This window comes from Helianthus annuus, chromosome 8 (assembly GCF_002127325.2).
Source record: "Helianthus annuus cultivar XRQ/B chromosome 8, HanXRQr2.0-SUNRISE, whole genome shotgun sequence".
NCBI lineage: Eukaryota > Viridiplantae > Streptophyta > Magnoliopsida > Asterales > Asteraceae > Helianthus > Helianthus annuus.
Window position 1 is genome coordinate 14,935,602 of NC_035440.2, and position 13,469 is coordinate 14,949,070.

Sequence of the window (13,469 nt, forward strand, 5' to 3'; positions counted from 1 at the left end):
GTGTCGCGCCAGATCTAAATGATCCTGTCGCGTGGCGCGGGGTAGACGGTTTTCCAGCAGATGCAGGTTTGTGACCTGCATTTGCTGCCAGCTCTGGAAATTCAGATTTTTAACTTCGTTTGGCCATAACTTTTGATTCGTAAGTCCGTTTTAGGTGATTCTTTTTCCTATACGTCTGTAAATTCATTACCGACGTACCTATTACAATTATCATACCGAAAATTTGATTTACGGACTGAACGACTAAATGTCACTATGCATTTATTCGACCCACTCTAACTTTACCCATTTTACTACCATTTCACTAGTAAGCCTATGGCGCCTTATGCCCATCATCCAGGGCTTAGCATCACTTGCATTTCCTTATCAATCCCATGGTTTAATGCTCTTGTGATTGTTATCGCCATTTCTAACTAATTAAAACACTAATACTACAATTTACACTATTATTCGACCCGTTGGCTCATCTTGTGGAAATCCTCCAATATGATGACTACCAAGCAGTTCCTTATCAATTCTAACCCTATTAATTCAAGTAACGATCATGGTCACCAAAATCAACACAACTTCTATTCTACAATGCGACTATGCATAGTTTAACAACAATTCATTTAATGTAACGGGTCAAGTTACATACCTTCAATGCACGCCCTTCAAACGCAAGTCGCCACCGGCTTGTCCACTCGACGTTCCGGTATCTTTTCCTAAAGAGTTCAATCACGATACGTTTAGAACTCCTTTTAAATCATATGTCGCATAATTTGCCTAAACATCACAATCATGCGTTTTAACTTTAAATTTCAGTTTCAAGCCTTCTTTGAGGCATTTATACAAACACTTTAAGGGCAAAATTTTACATGATTATATAACAAGTCCCTAACTTATCATTTAGCCCGAATTTACATCAATCAAGCTTTCACATATAAAATTTAACATTCATATTTCAGTAATTTCTTTCCATGACCCATATTACACTAGAATAATGCTCAAAACCCTAGTGTTTATCTATTCTTCACCAAAACCCATGAATCACCTTCAATGTGTTCGTGAAATTTCCAGAATTTAGACTTGATTTCACATGTTATCTAGGTTTTACTCCTAGATACTATATCATCCCTATCTTAACCAAATAACAAACATGCATCATCAAATTTCAGATTTCCCAAATTCATGAGAATTTCAAGTAGGGAATTTTCATCAAATTTTGCATACCTTATAACCCCCTTGCAATGAGGATCACTAATCTTAACTCGGATTTCGTTTTGGATCAGATTTGGACCTTCAATTTGGGTGTTTTGTGGAATTTAGGGTTTTGACAAGCCTGGTCGCCCCCTTGCTTTGATCGATCTCCAGCACCCTCACAAGGGGTGTTTGTGTTTTAATAAATTGTTTTTATTAAAACTAGTAAACACTTTTGGTCCCTCTAGTTTCTTTTAGTTTATTTTTATGTCTTTAACTACACATAAGTCATCATTTAACTAGGTTAGTGTCATTCCTAGTTAATTTATTTTACTAATTTATTCGCAATCTAATTGCAAATTTAAGAATTTATATTTTCGGGATGTTACAAGGGACTCAGAGGATCAAGGATCCTTATTATTACTTGTGGTTTCTAACAGTCATTCTCGGTGTTTTTTTTTAATATTCATGTGTAGGTTATTAACGAAGTGGACCGAGTCTTAGCTGGAATCTCGGGAATAATTCATTCAAGATGCTGCACATTTATTTCCACAAACGGTCATGGGGCTTGAACATGGTCTTCCAAGATTATTGGACTCAGTTGTTATTCAAAATGGGTTGATCAAGTGTTAGTGGGACAATTCACATTTTCGCATACATACTACGAACCAAAACTCTCACAACACTCATAGCTTTCAGTTGTAAAATACTTGATCAGTATCCGAAGTTGTAAACAATTTTCAATTGTGCAATATAGTTGATAGTGATGGTTTTCACCATCCGAGGTTTTTATGCCGGCGATCTACTAGTGATCAAGGGCTTTCCTCGTATAAATCTCTGTGTTTGATTACCTTACTCGTTTAACATTCATTTCATTATCGTTCATCTCCTAAGCACTCTACATCCAGAGGCGGAACCAATGTACACTTAGACGTAGCATGGGCTACGGCCCAACCCCGTATTCGTATTTGCAGTGTAATTTTTTTTTTCGGTTTTATACATAAGATACCCCTAAAAATATACGAGGATACCCCTAAGAGAAGATTATGAAACTTAATATTATTGATTAAGCCCAAAACCTTTAGTAACTAAGCCCAAATTGTAATAACTAATAAAACCCAAATAATAAAATAATCCATTTGAACAATGCCATGGTTTTTGCGGTCGAAAATGATTTTTTCATAAGGTAATAGACGACGATGTGATTGAGCGATTTCAAGCTATGAAAAAAAGAAGATAACAAATCTATTAGGTATTTTCTTTACTTTATTTATATATTGTCATTTTCTGATATTGTATGATTGTACGTTAAATTTTTTTTTTGGATACCCCTGATTTAATGTGCTAGTTCCGCCACTGTCTAGATCACTTTACAAAATTGGTTACATTATCCTTATCAGATTTTTTACCAAAACAAATACGGTTACAAGTTCGGTACTGGTATTTCGATACAATACCCTGCGTTTGGTACCACTTTGTTTTTTATATCTTTTGAACACACGTATGAGTACCAAATATGTAAAATCGGTACGAATACCAACGCAATACAAATAGCAAGTAAGGTAAAATCGGTATGATTAGTAACACAATACGGGTACAAAATACTATAATATAATAATACGAAAAAAGATATGCATTCAAAAATACTCTTTTAATGTTATATAAAATTCGGCACCGGTGTCATTTTTCACCCACACCAATACCAAACCTACCTAATACCGATATCAAGAAAACTAGATACCAATACATGTACCGAATAATCAAAATCAACTCGGATACTATTATTTGAGAAAAAAAAAAGGGTAAGGGGGCTCATGAGAAGCACGTGAAAAGAGGCTTTCTCGCAACCCCGTGAAGAAGAAGTTGTTGTCACGGTGGCCACCGTTCCCTGCCGGCGTTTACCCATAATTCTCAGATCTTCGAATCTCATCGTGTAAGATTTCTCTTCAGATCCAATCGCATCAATTTGTCTTCAATTCTGTGAAATTCATGAAATCTTTATCAACAACAGGGAAGATGAAATCGAGCAAAGGACACCAGGAAGACGATTACGAAGATTACGGGGCCAAAAAAGACACCAACCCATCTTCTAAAGGTATGTTTTTTATTCTCAATTTGATTGATTTTTGAAAAATTGTTGTAATTTTGGGTGTTGATTGAATTGGGGTTGTTGCAGATGGGAAGAACAGTGATGCTACTAGGTCCAAGCATTCGGTGACCGAGCAGCGTAGAAGGAGCAAGATTAATGAAAGGTATGTGTTTGTTTCGTTATAATTACTGTTTTTGTATTTTAATTTGTTGTTTTGTGTGGAATTGAGTTTGTGATTTGATGAAATTGGTTTGATTATTGTGAAGCAGGGTCAAAGTGAGCAAATTAATCGATATGAAATGTAATCGTGATCCGTAGGATGTAGGTTATGCTTGTTTGTTTAGGGTTATCGGATTGATAACAATCCTTAGTTTGTGTATTTTTATGAGGAAAGATTAATGGTGTAACTAGTTGTCTTTAAGTTATATTAAGTTATTTCACGCTGCTCGTGCGTTTGAAAATCTTGTAATAAATAATTCAATAATATATACTGAATTAGGGGTGGCGTTGGTAGCCGAAAATAACGTTATTTTACGAATTTCGTGAAAATAACGTTAAAAGCGGCGGACGACTAATCATGCATCATGTGGTGGCGTTGATAGCCGAAAGACAAGGGGGTACATGCACAAATCGGCCTTTGTCCCGATTGCTGAGTGTTATGTGCCTCATGTCCAAGGCTTGATACAAAAACTACTATCGAGCCGAGGGTCTCTGATAAGAACTAGAAATTCAACTTTGATTACTGGAAGAAACAATTACATAAGTAGCCAAATTCGAGATAGGCTTGATCTCCGATTACAAGGTTCAGAACCCTAATTTTTATAACATAAACATCGATAATGGAAATTAACCTAAAACATCGTACTTAAGTAAGAAAATAAGGGAACGGTTACGACCACTACTCCTGATTTTGTGGCCCACAATATTATAGCTAACGGGGCTTGGGTCAAATAATGGGTTCCTAATCTGAAGTGGAACTGGGCCTCGGTTCGTATCAGTCTCCCTGGAAGCAGCCTCTCTATTCCTACGTGCTAGAGGTAAGGCTGTCTACATCTTACCCTCCTTAGACCCTACCTTAGCTTTGCTGTTGGTGGGATTAACCGAGTATGATATTGAATTAGGGGTGCGTTTAATGCACAAGTAAATTTAAGCAAAGAAGTGTCGGAACCGCATAAGCACTTGTAGGTTGTGCATGTCAGATACAGTGGGAGAGAGAAAGAGAGACGATTATGCGATTGCATACGCGTCTTATGTATCACAGTTAAATTGGTTTTGTATTGAACGACACTCTATTTATATATCGTAGATCTGTTAAGATTAGCGGTCTATAATGAATTGGAACACGTCTTATCTTCTTTGTTAGGTTCCAGATATTGAGGGATTTGATACCCAATAGTGATCAGAAGAGAGATACGGCATCATTTTTGCTTGAGGTAAATACACCAAACATAAGGATATTTGAATTTTAATTATTTTTTGGACGATGAGTATCTCGGTTGACCCGTGCATCTTCTTGCAGGTGATAGAATATGTTCAGTATTTACAAGAAAGAGTACAAAAGTATGAAGGATCGTACCAAGGTTGGAGTGCAGAACCCACCAAACTAATGCCCTGGGTAATTAATATACCCTTTTTGGTCGGTTTACGTATTAACTTCTTAAATAATCAGAAGAGTTAATTACTGTTTTCGTCCCTGTGGTTTGTCAAAAATCACTATTTCAGTTCATTAGTTTAAAAATTGCGATTTCAGTCCCTGTGGTTTCACTTTCGTAACCATTTCAATCCATTATTCTGTTAAGTACAGGGACTGAAATGGTTACGAGGTGGACTGAAATGGTTACGGAAGTGAAACCATAGGGACTGAAATCGCAATTTTTAAGCTAATGGATTGAAATAGTGATTTTTGACAAACCAAAGGGACGAAAACAGTAATTTTCAAAACGCTTAAACGTCGAATACTTGATCACACGTCCAAACACTATCGTCTACATCCAGTTTTACTACAACTTATTAAGTGATTGTGATTTTCAAAAATCAGACATTTTTTTAACATTCATGCAAGTTGCTGTATGGTCGTTATTCAATCGATAAAGTTTCCATTTTTTTTTCCGTGTAGAGGAACAGCCATTGGCGGGTCCCAGGTTTCGGTCATCCACCTGTCATAAAGCCGGATTCCGCCTTGACTCCATCGTATCCCGTTAGATTTGACGAAAACGCCTCGATTGCACCTGCCATCAACACGGGCACACCGAATCCAACTCGTTCCGACCCTGGTGGAGATGTGAACTGTAATATGATGGATTCGCAACCTGAATTAGCGAGTAAAATGGCAATGCCAGCTGTCCAACCAAGCATTCCTGTTCCCGTTCAGCAAGCTGACGGGACGTTTTCCCATTCTGCCCTTCACTGTAACGTCAATATGCAGTCTTCTGATGTTCCTGTTGCCGGTGATGCGAATCAGCAAGAGGAGTTCACAGTTGAAGGTGGCACAATTAGCATTTCGAGTGCTTATTCTCAAGGGTAAGTATCAAAGAAATTTTGTGGTAGAGGCGCTAATTGACTAATTCTGATACGTTTACTTATGAAATGGGTAGATTTCGTGTAAATACTCTCTCAAACGGGTCAAAAATTTTTAGCGTAAACTGGTTGAAAGTCATCACAAGTGTGTTATTATTGCATGCGACCTCCTACATCTTTTATTTAAATGTCGAGTAAAATGCCATTTTCGTCCTTGAGGGTTGGCCAGTTTTGCGACTTTCGTCCAAAGGTTTGTTTTTCTGCATCTAGATCCATAAGGTTTGAAATCTTGCCATTCTCATCCGGCTTGTTAACTTATCTATTTTTCCGTTAAGTGAGGGATATTTCCGTGTTTTTTGTTAACTTAAAGGGCAATTCGGTCTTTTTTCACTTTATGTTAATAGACTGAATACGCTTGAAAAAGACCCAATTGCCCTTTAAGTTAAGAAAAAAAAGACCGAAATACCCCTGACTTAACAAAGAAAAATGTATGTAGTTAACGAGCCGGATGAAAATGGCAGGATTTCAAATCTTTGGATGAAAGTCGCAAAACAGGCCAAACCTCAGGGAACGAAAATGGCATTTTACTCTAAATGTTACATAATTATTATAATAACTTTTTTTTGTAACCATATTAAATGCATTAGTTATTTATTGAAAAAGTAGGAAAAAAATTGTTTGCAGGTCAACCCAACCAGTTTTGACCCGTAATGGAAACGGCTCGTTTTGACCCGTTAGTCCGTTACCCGACCCACTCATCTTCCACCTCTACTTTATCACACACGGGATTGTTCATGCATCGCTTTTATGATGCTCCTTATATTTGGATTATGATAATTAATATAAACATCATCATGACTTTTGTGTGCGCGTGTTTGGTATTTCAGGTTATTGAATTCCCTTACGCAAGCACTTCAGAACTCGGGTGTGGATTTGACTCAAGCCACCATATCCGTACAGGTGGATCTCGGGAAACGAGCAAATAGAGGACTGGCATCTGGCACATCCACTGCAAAGGTACACAAGTGTTCACATATATCTATTGTTTGTGCTAAAAAAATCAAATTTTGAAATCAATTGATCGATCTGCGTTCAGGATCACGAGAATAATCCTCATCCTAGCAATCAAGACGTGGTCCGGTTTCAAGAATTCAACAATGGGGAAAACTCAGATCAAGCATCGAAAAGACTAAAGACGTGACACGCCATTTCACAAGCCGAGAATTAGTGTTTTGAATATGGTGGATGGATGGAAGGGGGGGGGGGGGGGGAGGGGGTATAGCTGCAAGACCAATCAAAATTGTACATGTGTCATTTTTCTGTTGTGGGCAACCTGAGATCTCTGTGTCGAAGAGTTGCTGCATGGTGGTTACTGACTGCTTGGTTGGTAGTGGTGGATTACTGTTGTCTTTGGTTTTGTTTAGTGATTTTGATAAATATTTGGATTTATTATCCTTATTATTATTGTTGTTATTATGATTTTGTAAGGTTAGGGATTTGGGTTTGTCTCTATTGTGGTTGAAGATGAAAAATTATATAAAAATTAAATTAAAATATTTTTTTTGTTGGTTTAAGTTTTATTATCTTATGATTCTGTTGCTGGAGACCTGCCGGAGACCCCAAGTTTTTTGAGGCTCTTGCTTTGGGTCTCCAATCCAAAAGGGCTTCAAAATTTTAGAATTATATGTATATATCTAATGGGCGAAGCTCAGACGTGAAGCATCGCTGGACTAGGGTTTTCAATTTCCAAAATCATCAAGTCATCAACCACTGAAGAGTCGCTACTCGCAATGGATCAGTTCTGAAACATGGAGCATTCATTATTCATGTTCTCTGACCTCTGCAACTCTGTTTGAAATCGACCCAAATCATCCGAGTTATATTAACAAATTATTGTAAATGTGCAGGTTAAATCATTTGTGCAAGAGTGCAGGATGGTGCTTTGCAGATCTTCTTTTGATGCAACTTTTTATTAGTTGTTTAAGTATGAAATTAACAAAACAAATTCATCAAAGACAAAGGAAAAAAGGCCTCGGATTTTCACTTCGCTTTTGGACTCCAAAATGGTTGAGTCGCCCCTGAATATATGAATGGTCCGGTATGGTGTACTTAAGCACTTTTGACACTTGGAACAGTTATTAGATAATGAACGAGATACAGTAACATCTGGGGTGGTGGCGCAGTTGGCTAGCGCGTAGGTCTCATAGCAATCTGAGTAATCCTGAGGTCGAGAGTTCGAGCCTCTCTCACCCCAATACATTTTTTGAAACAGTTTTTACTAATCTCATATATATTTTTTTGCTAAGTTTTGAACTGAACATATATGCTACTCTCATATATATATTTTTTTTCCTAATCTCATATATATCTTTTTGCTAAGTTTTACAGTGAACTGATTTGTTCGAAGACCTGAATTTCCAAAATATATCACATTTTGAGAAAAATATCTCTATAAAATTGTTCAAAGACCTGAATTTCCAAAGAAGATTAGGGATGTAAGCTGAGGACTGGCTTCCAAGATATATCACGTTTTGAAACAAGCCAAGCTTAAATAGGCTTGTCATTCAAAAGTAGGTTATTATTTATAAAATATAATATTTTTTTGTTTTACTACCTAATAAATAATTACATAACTAGTAAGCCGAACTAAGCCAAAGCTTAAAAAATTACACAAGTTGAGCTCGAGTTTTCAATAGAGAGCTCGAAACCTAACCAAATCAAGCTCCCGATCTCTTATTTGAAACGAGCCAAACTCGAGCTTAGGAGAGCCCAGGTTCAAGGTCGCCAATGATCAGTAAAGAAGACAAATTGGTTGTCAACTTGCAATATTAACAACACTCAAAACTTGAAAACCTTGTATTTTTTTTCTCTGAGTTCTCGGTCAGATCGCCTAACTTGAAATTTTTTAGATTTTGTAAGTGATTATGTTATTGTACTACACATGAGCCAAACATGATATGTTCACTCAGATGCATCAATGGAATCACCAAGAAGCAGCAGAAATATACACCTATGAAGTTTTACATTCTGACTTGATATTTCTATACGAAATCCATCTTAACAAGGTTTTTTAAGTACAATCGGAAAAAAAACAGCTTATCAATCCCACATTACAAATGAACATATCATGTTTCCATCAAACTCAAAAATACATGTCCTCATCAAGCTGTACCCCCTTCACCCTTCCACTCACTTTTCATCTTCAATCGCCTGCAAGTACACACACACATATAAAAACCATCACTCAATATTCTTCAATCCCGCAGACTTGGTGTTTCAATATGATCTTATATACTCACAGAATTGTCCGCCTTGTCAAAATCATCGTCGTCATCATCATCAAAAGCATCATTATCACCGTCATCTGAAAGTGAGAAGGATGAAGGTCAACACAAATAGAATATTCAACAAAACAGTAATTCGATATTTTTTCTTAAAAAATACCTGGATGCCCATCACTGTCATCAAGATCTCCCAAAAGAAATGAATCTAAATCCTGTTCAGATGTAGATGTCTTGCTTTGCAGATTTGCTCCCGCCGATTCTGGTTCAGCGGCCGGAGTGTGATCACTTTTTTCGTCTTTTGCTTGTGCTATCTGTTTTAACTTGCTCTCCTCAACAAACTTCCTCTCATACCTACACATATATAAACATATAAGAGAAGTAATAGTAATAACACAAGATCTTTATTTATAAACCACATCACATTTACATTTCATACTTGGGGCAAAGAGATCAGTTTGCATCCAATAAAATATAATTAATAATTGAAGTGGAAATTCCAAGATAAAGTAGTCACATACGGGGAAACATGAGTGCTCACAAGTGTAAAATATATCCTCCAGAATCTTCCATCCTTCATGTGCCTTGGGCATAATTCGTATCTCAACTTTGATACTTCCTGAAATATTATGATCATTATACATTTATATTTATACATATGCTTTGCATGTCTATTCGACTTAAAGATAGAAAAAAAATCAAGGACATGAACTCCCTACTCGAGCATACTTTCTTAATAACGAGAGAACAAACACCATTGATTAAATGTATTATCTGCATCAATTAGCTCTTAGAAATGTACATGGTTATCAAAATTCTCACAGGTCAACAAGAACATCAGTCATTTGCGCCTAACATGCAAAAAACAATGTAACTAACACGTATGGCCTAAACCTCACGCAGTGGAAGAAGTATGATGCATGATTCTTTAACTTACCAAAGAACACCACATATATGTTAATCAATTTAGAATGAAAACACGATCCATGCACTTACACAAAAAGCGCTCATACCTTGATAGTTGTGAGGACCAGATTTGCATGTTTCTGCTGCCACTCGGAAAGATCTTGCCTTACATTGGAGACAGTAGCCACATCAGATGCCGCATCATCTACAGGTCAAGAGAGTCTAAAAGTTTAGTTGTCTTATTGCGTAAAGCAATAGAGTTGGCCATAAACAAATGTACAAAATCAAATCTGAACTTCAACATATGTATCTAGGTTTTCGTACATGTCACTGATCTTAGATTTACGTTAGCTAATTCAATCACATTACAGATTTCCAGAGAGACTAACAGAGGTCAATATATCTGGCAAAAACTTCAACAATTATAATAATCCATTTCAATTTTTAAATAAAGAATCAACTATTTCAGCATTCATAGTCAAAACACATCTTAACATATTATAATTAAATAAATAATTATTGTGTAAAGCAGTAGAGTTAACCGTAAACAGATGCACAAAAGCAAATCCGAACTTCAACGTATACATATAGGTTTTCATACATGTCATTGATCTTAGATTTATGTCAGCTAATTAGATCACATTCCAGTGAGTCTAACAAAGGTCAATCTATCTAGCAAATACTTCAACAATTTTCATAACCTACTTCAATTCTGAATTTCGAATCAACAATTTCTGCATTCATACTATCACAGTCAAACGCATCTCAACATTTCAAAAGCTAACCTAAACAATCAACATCATCAGTCAACAGCAATCCAATACCTACATACAAACTATTCACAAACAGATCTAGCGAGAGAAATCAACTGAACAATTAACTTCAACAAATGTATCTAGGTTTTCAGAAATGTCATTGATCTTAGACTTCTGTTAGCTAACTAGATCACATCAGAATCAACTATTTCAGCATACACAGTCAAATTGCATCTTAACATTTCATAAACTAACTTAACAACTAACAGCATCAAATAACAGCAATCCAATACCTACATACAAACTATTTACAAACAGATCAAGCGAAATAACACCTGGAAACGGAAAATTCTGAAACGTAGACAACGTGAGGCCTTTAACAAAGCCTCGCAGATCCTCCGTGATGCCGAACGTTTCAAGCTCCGACTCCGACGGCGATTCAGAAGAAGACGAAGCTGACGTAATCGACAGCGACGGAATTTGATCGGCGAGTGAGAGAAGTGCAGCGTTCTTCAACTGATCGGCTTTTCTGGAAGCTTCGGCAGCAATGTCTTTGGATCGTTTGGCGGTTTCCGAGACGATGTCGGCGATTCGGACTGGAGAAGATGTTAGGGTTTGAGATCTCTTTGTTGCTTCTTCTGCAAGTGATTTTGCTTTTTGCCAGAAGGTTTCCATTGATGTGTGTGTGTGTGATTTGAGTGTAACTGCTCAGTATTGAAGTGTAGATGGGGAATGGTGTGTCTGGTAAAGTTACGGGCGGTTACAGATCAGGTATTGCTAACAGACAATTGGTGAAGTGTGATGTGAGTTCGTGAAAGGTCCATCAAGTTTATGTGCATTAACATGTTTAGTCCCTTTTGTTCATAAAAGATTGAGTTAAATGCTTGGTTGGTCCCTGTGGTTTGCAAAAATTGCAAATTTGGTTCTAGTGGTTTACTAATTACACGCGTGGTACCAAAACTTGCTAAAAATGAACTCGCTTGGTCCCCAGTCCTAACATCAGTTAAATATCTCTCTTAAAACACCCCATGTGCTTGGCACATGAGGGTAATGTAGTCCTTTCAGTTCAACCATTATAAAAAAGGAGTTAAATACCTATTCCACCCCACTCCCTTTTTCATCTTCCCAAAACCACTACCACCGTCTCATTTCCTCCACCTCATACCTACCATCACTGAACTCCCACTCACCTTCTTCATCTCAGGATATTAAGACGATGAGACTGAAACCAGATGATCTATTACCCTCACATGTTATGCATGTGAGGGAATTTAACTGGGTAAATAAACGAGGTTAGTCTTAAGGGATAGAACCCATAACAAAAATAAACTTAAAAGATAGCTTTGGCAAGTTTTAAACATAAAGGATGAAACTTTGTATAACAAGCGTAATTATGTATATGCGTAATTATAAACAAGTTGTGTAATTATGATATAAGTTGCGTAATTGTGTATGTGCAAAACTATATCATGAGTTACGTAGTTATTAATATAGGTTGCATAATTATTAGTATAATTTGCTTAATTATATTCAATCTCTTGTATTACACGAAATTCTAACATATAAGGAAGATTAATGAATAAAAGTGAATGGAAGTAAATGAACTTAATGACACAATTATTGAATATTGATTGTGAAACCGTGTTAGTCATATATTCATTTAATCAGAACATAAACATTGATTGTGAGACCGCGTTAGTCATATATTCCTTTAATCAGAACACAAACAGGGCGAAGTTTTCTTCCTTTTCGGGCATGTTAGTTGTATTTCACTTAATTAGTAAGTGTGGTGTAATTTTGACTTGCTATTTTTCAAATTTGTAATGTGTATGAGAAGATAGGCGCGTTGTTGTTTTTTTTTTTTTTTTTTTAATTCTAGCTTCTGGATGGTAGTGTTTATTTGTAATATTCGTTGTTTTCGTCTAAAAAATCAAATATAAGATTAAATTTAACGAACACAAAATCATATTCATGTTAGTTTGTTTGATAAACAAACATAAATGTATTTCTATCCAAAGAACTTATAATTAACTCAAAAAAGAGTGTAAAAATACCAAATAAAACTTACATTTGTAGAATTGGTTACATATGAAACTGACATACATTTAGCCATAGCAAAACATATCGTGATCACAAGTTTAATCACTTGTACAAAATGTTTCCTAAGTTTTATTTAAACATAAATGATTTTACCTTTTAACAAACCTTTTGAACATGCATGTTTATAACAAAAAAAAAAAAAAAAAAAAAAAAAAAAAACCCTTTGAAATGTGATCAATTTAATGATGAATTGAGTACTTACACACGCACTACTAAAATCACAAATAAATAAATAAAAATAAAACAGGGTATTAAAACCAAAATCTATGACCACCAAATAAACCACTGAAACAATCGGCACAACTTTTGCGACTGTTTTTAGTCGGTTGCTACTTCACAAGTGGACTCCGTCGCAAACCAATTGGAAATAGTTTCAATCACAAAACACAAACATTGATATTTTGGTCGCTAAAGTTGGACTAATCAGGGTGTTTGTTGTGGGATGACACCTGAAGGGGTATGGTCCTAAATGCCACGCAAGCCATGTGGACCATACTCACACTTATTCACAAAAAAACTCTCAGTTTGTTTCAAGGTTCCTGCGCGGGATCCGTCCGTGCACGCACAACCATGACAACTCATAGAAGTACAACCAGTACAAGTGGCAGCAGCCTGCAGCCAATCATCGTGCGCCATGCTCTG

The 13,469-nt window shown here is 36.3% G+C and overlaps 2 protein-coding genes and 1 non-coding gene across 3 annotated transcripts; 2 read left to right on the plus strand and 1 right to left on the minus strand.

Annotated features, from left to right (window-relative positions):
- Nucleotides 1-2,957: 2,957 nt before the first annotated feature.
- LOC110872213 (transcription factor BIM2) lies at nucleotides 2,958-7,341 on the plus strand. The gene is made up of 8 exons (XM_022120999.2): nucleotides 2,958-3,112; nucleotides 3,191-3,274; nucleotides 3,356-3,431; nucleotides 4,632-4,701; nucleotides 4,788-4,883; nucleotides 5,385-5,788; nucleotides 6,673-6,802; nucleotides 6,882-7,341. Exons 2-8 carry the CDS (start codon nucleotides 3,196-3,198, stop codon nucleotides 6,984-6,986), a joined length of 960 nt encoding a protein of 319 aa, XP_021976691.1. The 5' UTR covers nucleotides 2,958-3,112; nucleotides 3,191-3,195; the 3' UTR covers nucleotides 6,987-7,341.
- Nucleotides 7,342-7,953: 612 nt separating this feature from the next.
- Nucleotides 7,954-8,039, plus strand: TRNAM-CAU. Its single transcript is given in 2 exon segments — nucleotides 7,954-7,991; nucleotides 8,004-8,039. It is a non-coding gene; the product is annotated as a tRNA-Met (tRNA).
- A 751-nt stretch (nucleotides 8,040-8,790) lies between these two features.
- LOC110872212 lies at nucleotides 8,791-11,509 on the minus strand. The gene is made up of 6 exons (XM_022120998.2): nucleotides 11,063-11,509; nucleotides 10,080-10,177; nucleotides 9,588-9,685; nucleotides 9,230-9,420; nucleotides 9,085-9,149; nucleotides 8,791-8,995 (listed from the first exon to the last, which is right to left on the minus strand). The coding sequence occupies exons 1-6, from the start codon at nucleotides 11,400-11,402 to the stop codon at nucleotides 8,975-8,977; spliced, it is 813 nt and encodes a 270-aa protein (XP_021976690.1). The 5' UTR covers nucleotides 11,403-11,509; the 3' UTR covers nucleotides 8,791-8,974.
- Between the last annotated feature and the right edge of the window lie 1,960 nt (nucleotides 11,510-13,469).

Excerpts from the sequence above, each read along its gene's own strand:
- LOC110872213 (XM_022120999.2), top strand. The coding sequence starts at position 3,196 with ATGAAATCGAGCAAAGGACACCAGGAAGACGATTACGAAGATTACGGG. Across the intron at positions 5,789-6,672 it reads TCGAGTGCTTATTCTCAAGG|GTTATTGAATTCCCTTACGC; the intron begins GTAAGTATCAAA and ends TTGGTATTTCAG. Across the intron at positions 6,803-6,881 it reads CTGGCACATCCACTGCAAAG|GATCACGAGAATAATCCTCA; the intron begins GTACACAAGTGT and ends ATCTGCGTTCAG.
- LOC110872212 (XM_022120998.2), bottom strand. The coding sequence starts at position 11,402 with ATGGAAACCTTCTGGCAAAAAGCAAAATCACTTGCAGAAGAAGCAACA. Across the intron at positions 10,178-11,062 it reads TCAGAATTTTCCGTTTCCAG|ATGATGCGGCATCTGATGTG; the intron begins GTGTTATTTCGC and ends CTTGACCTGTAG. Across the intron at positions 9,686-10,079 it reads TGGTCCTCACAACTATCAAG|GAAGTATCAAAGTTGAGATA; the intron begins GTATGAGCGCTT and ends ATAATATTTCAG.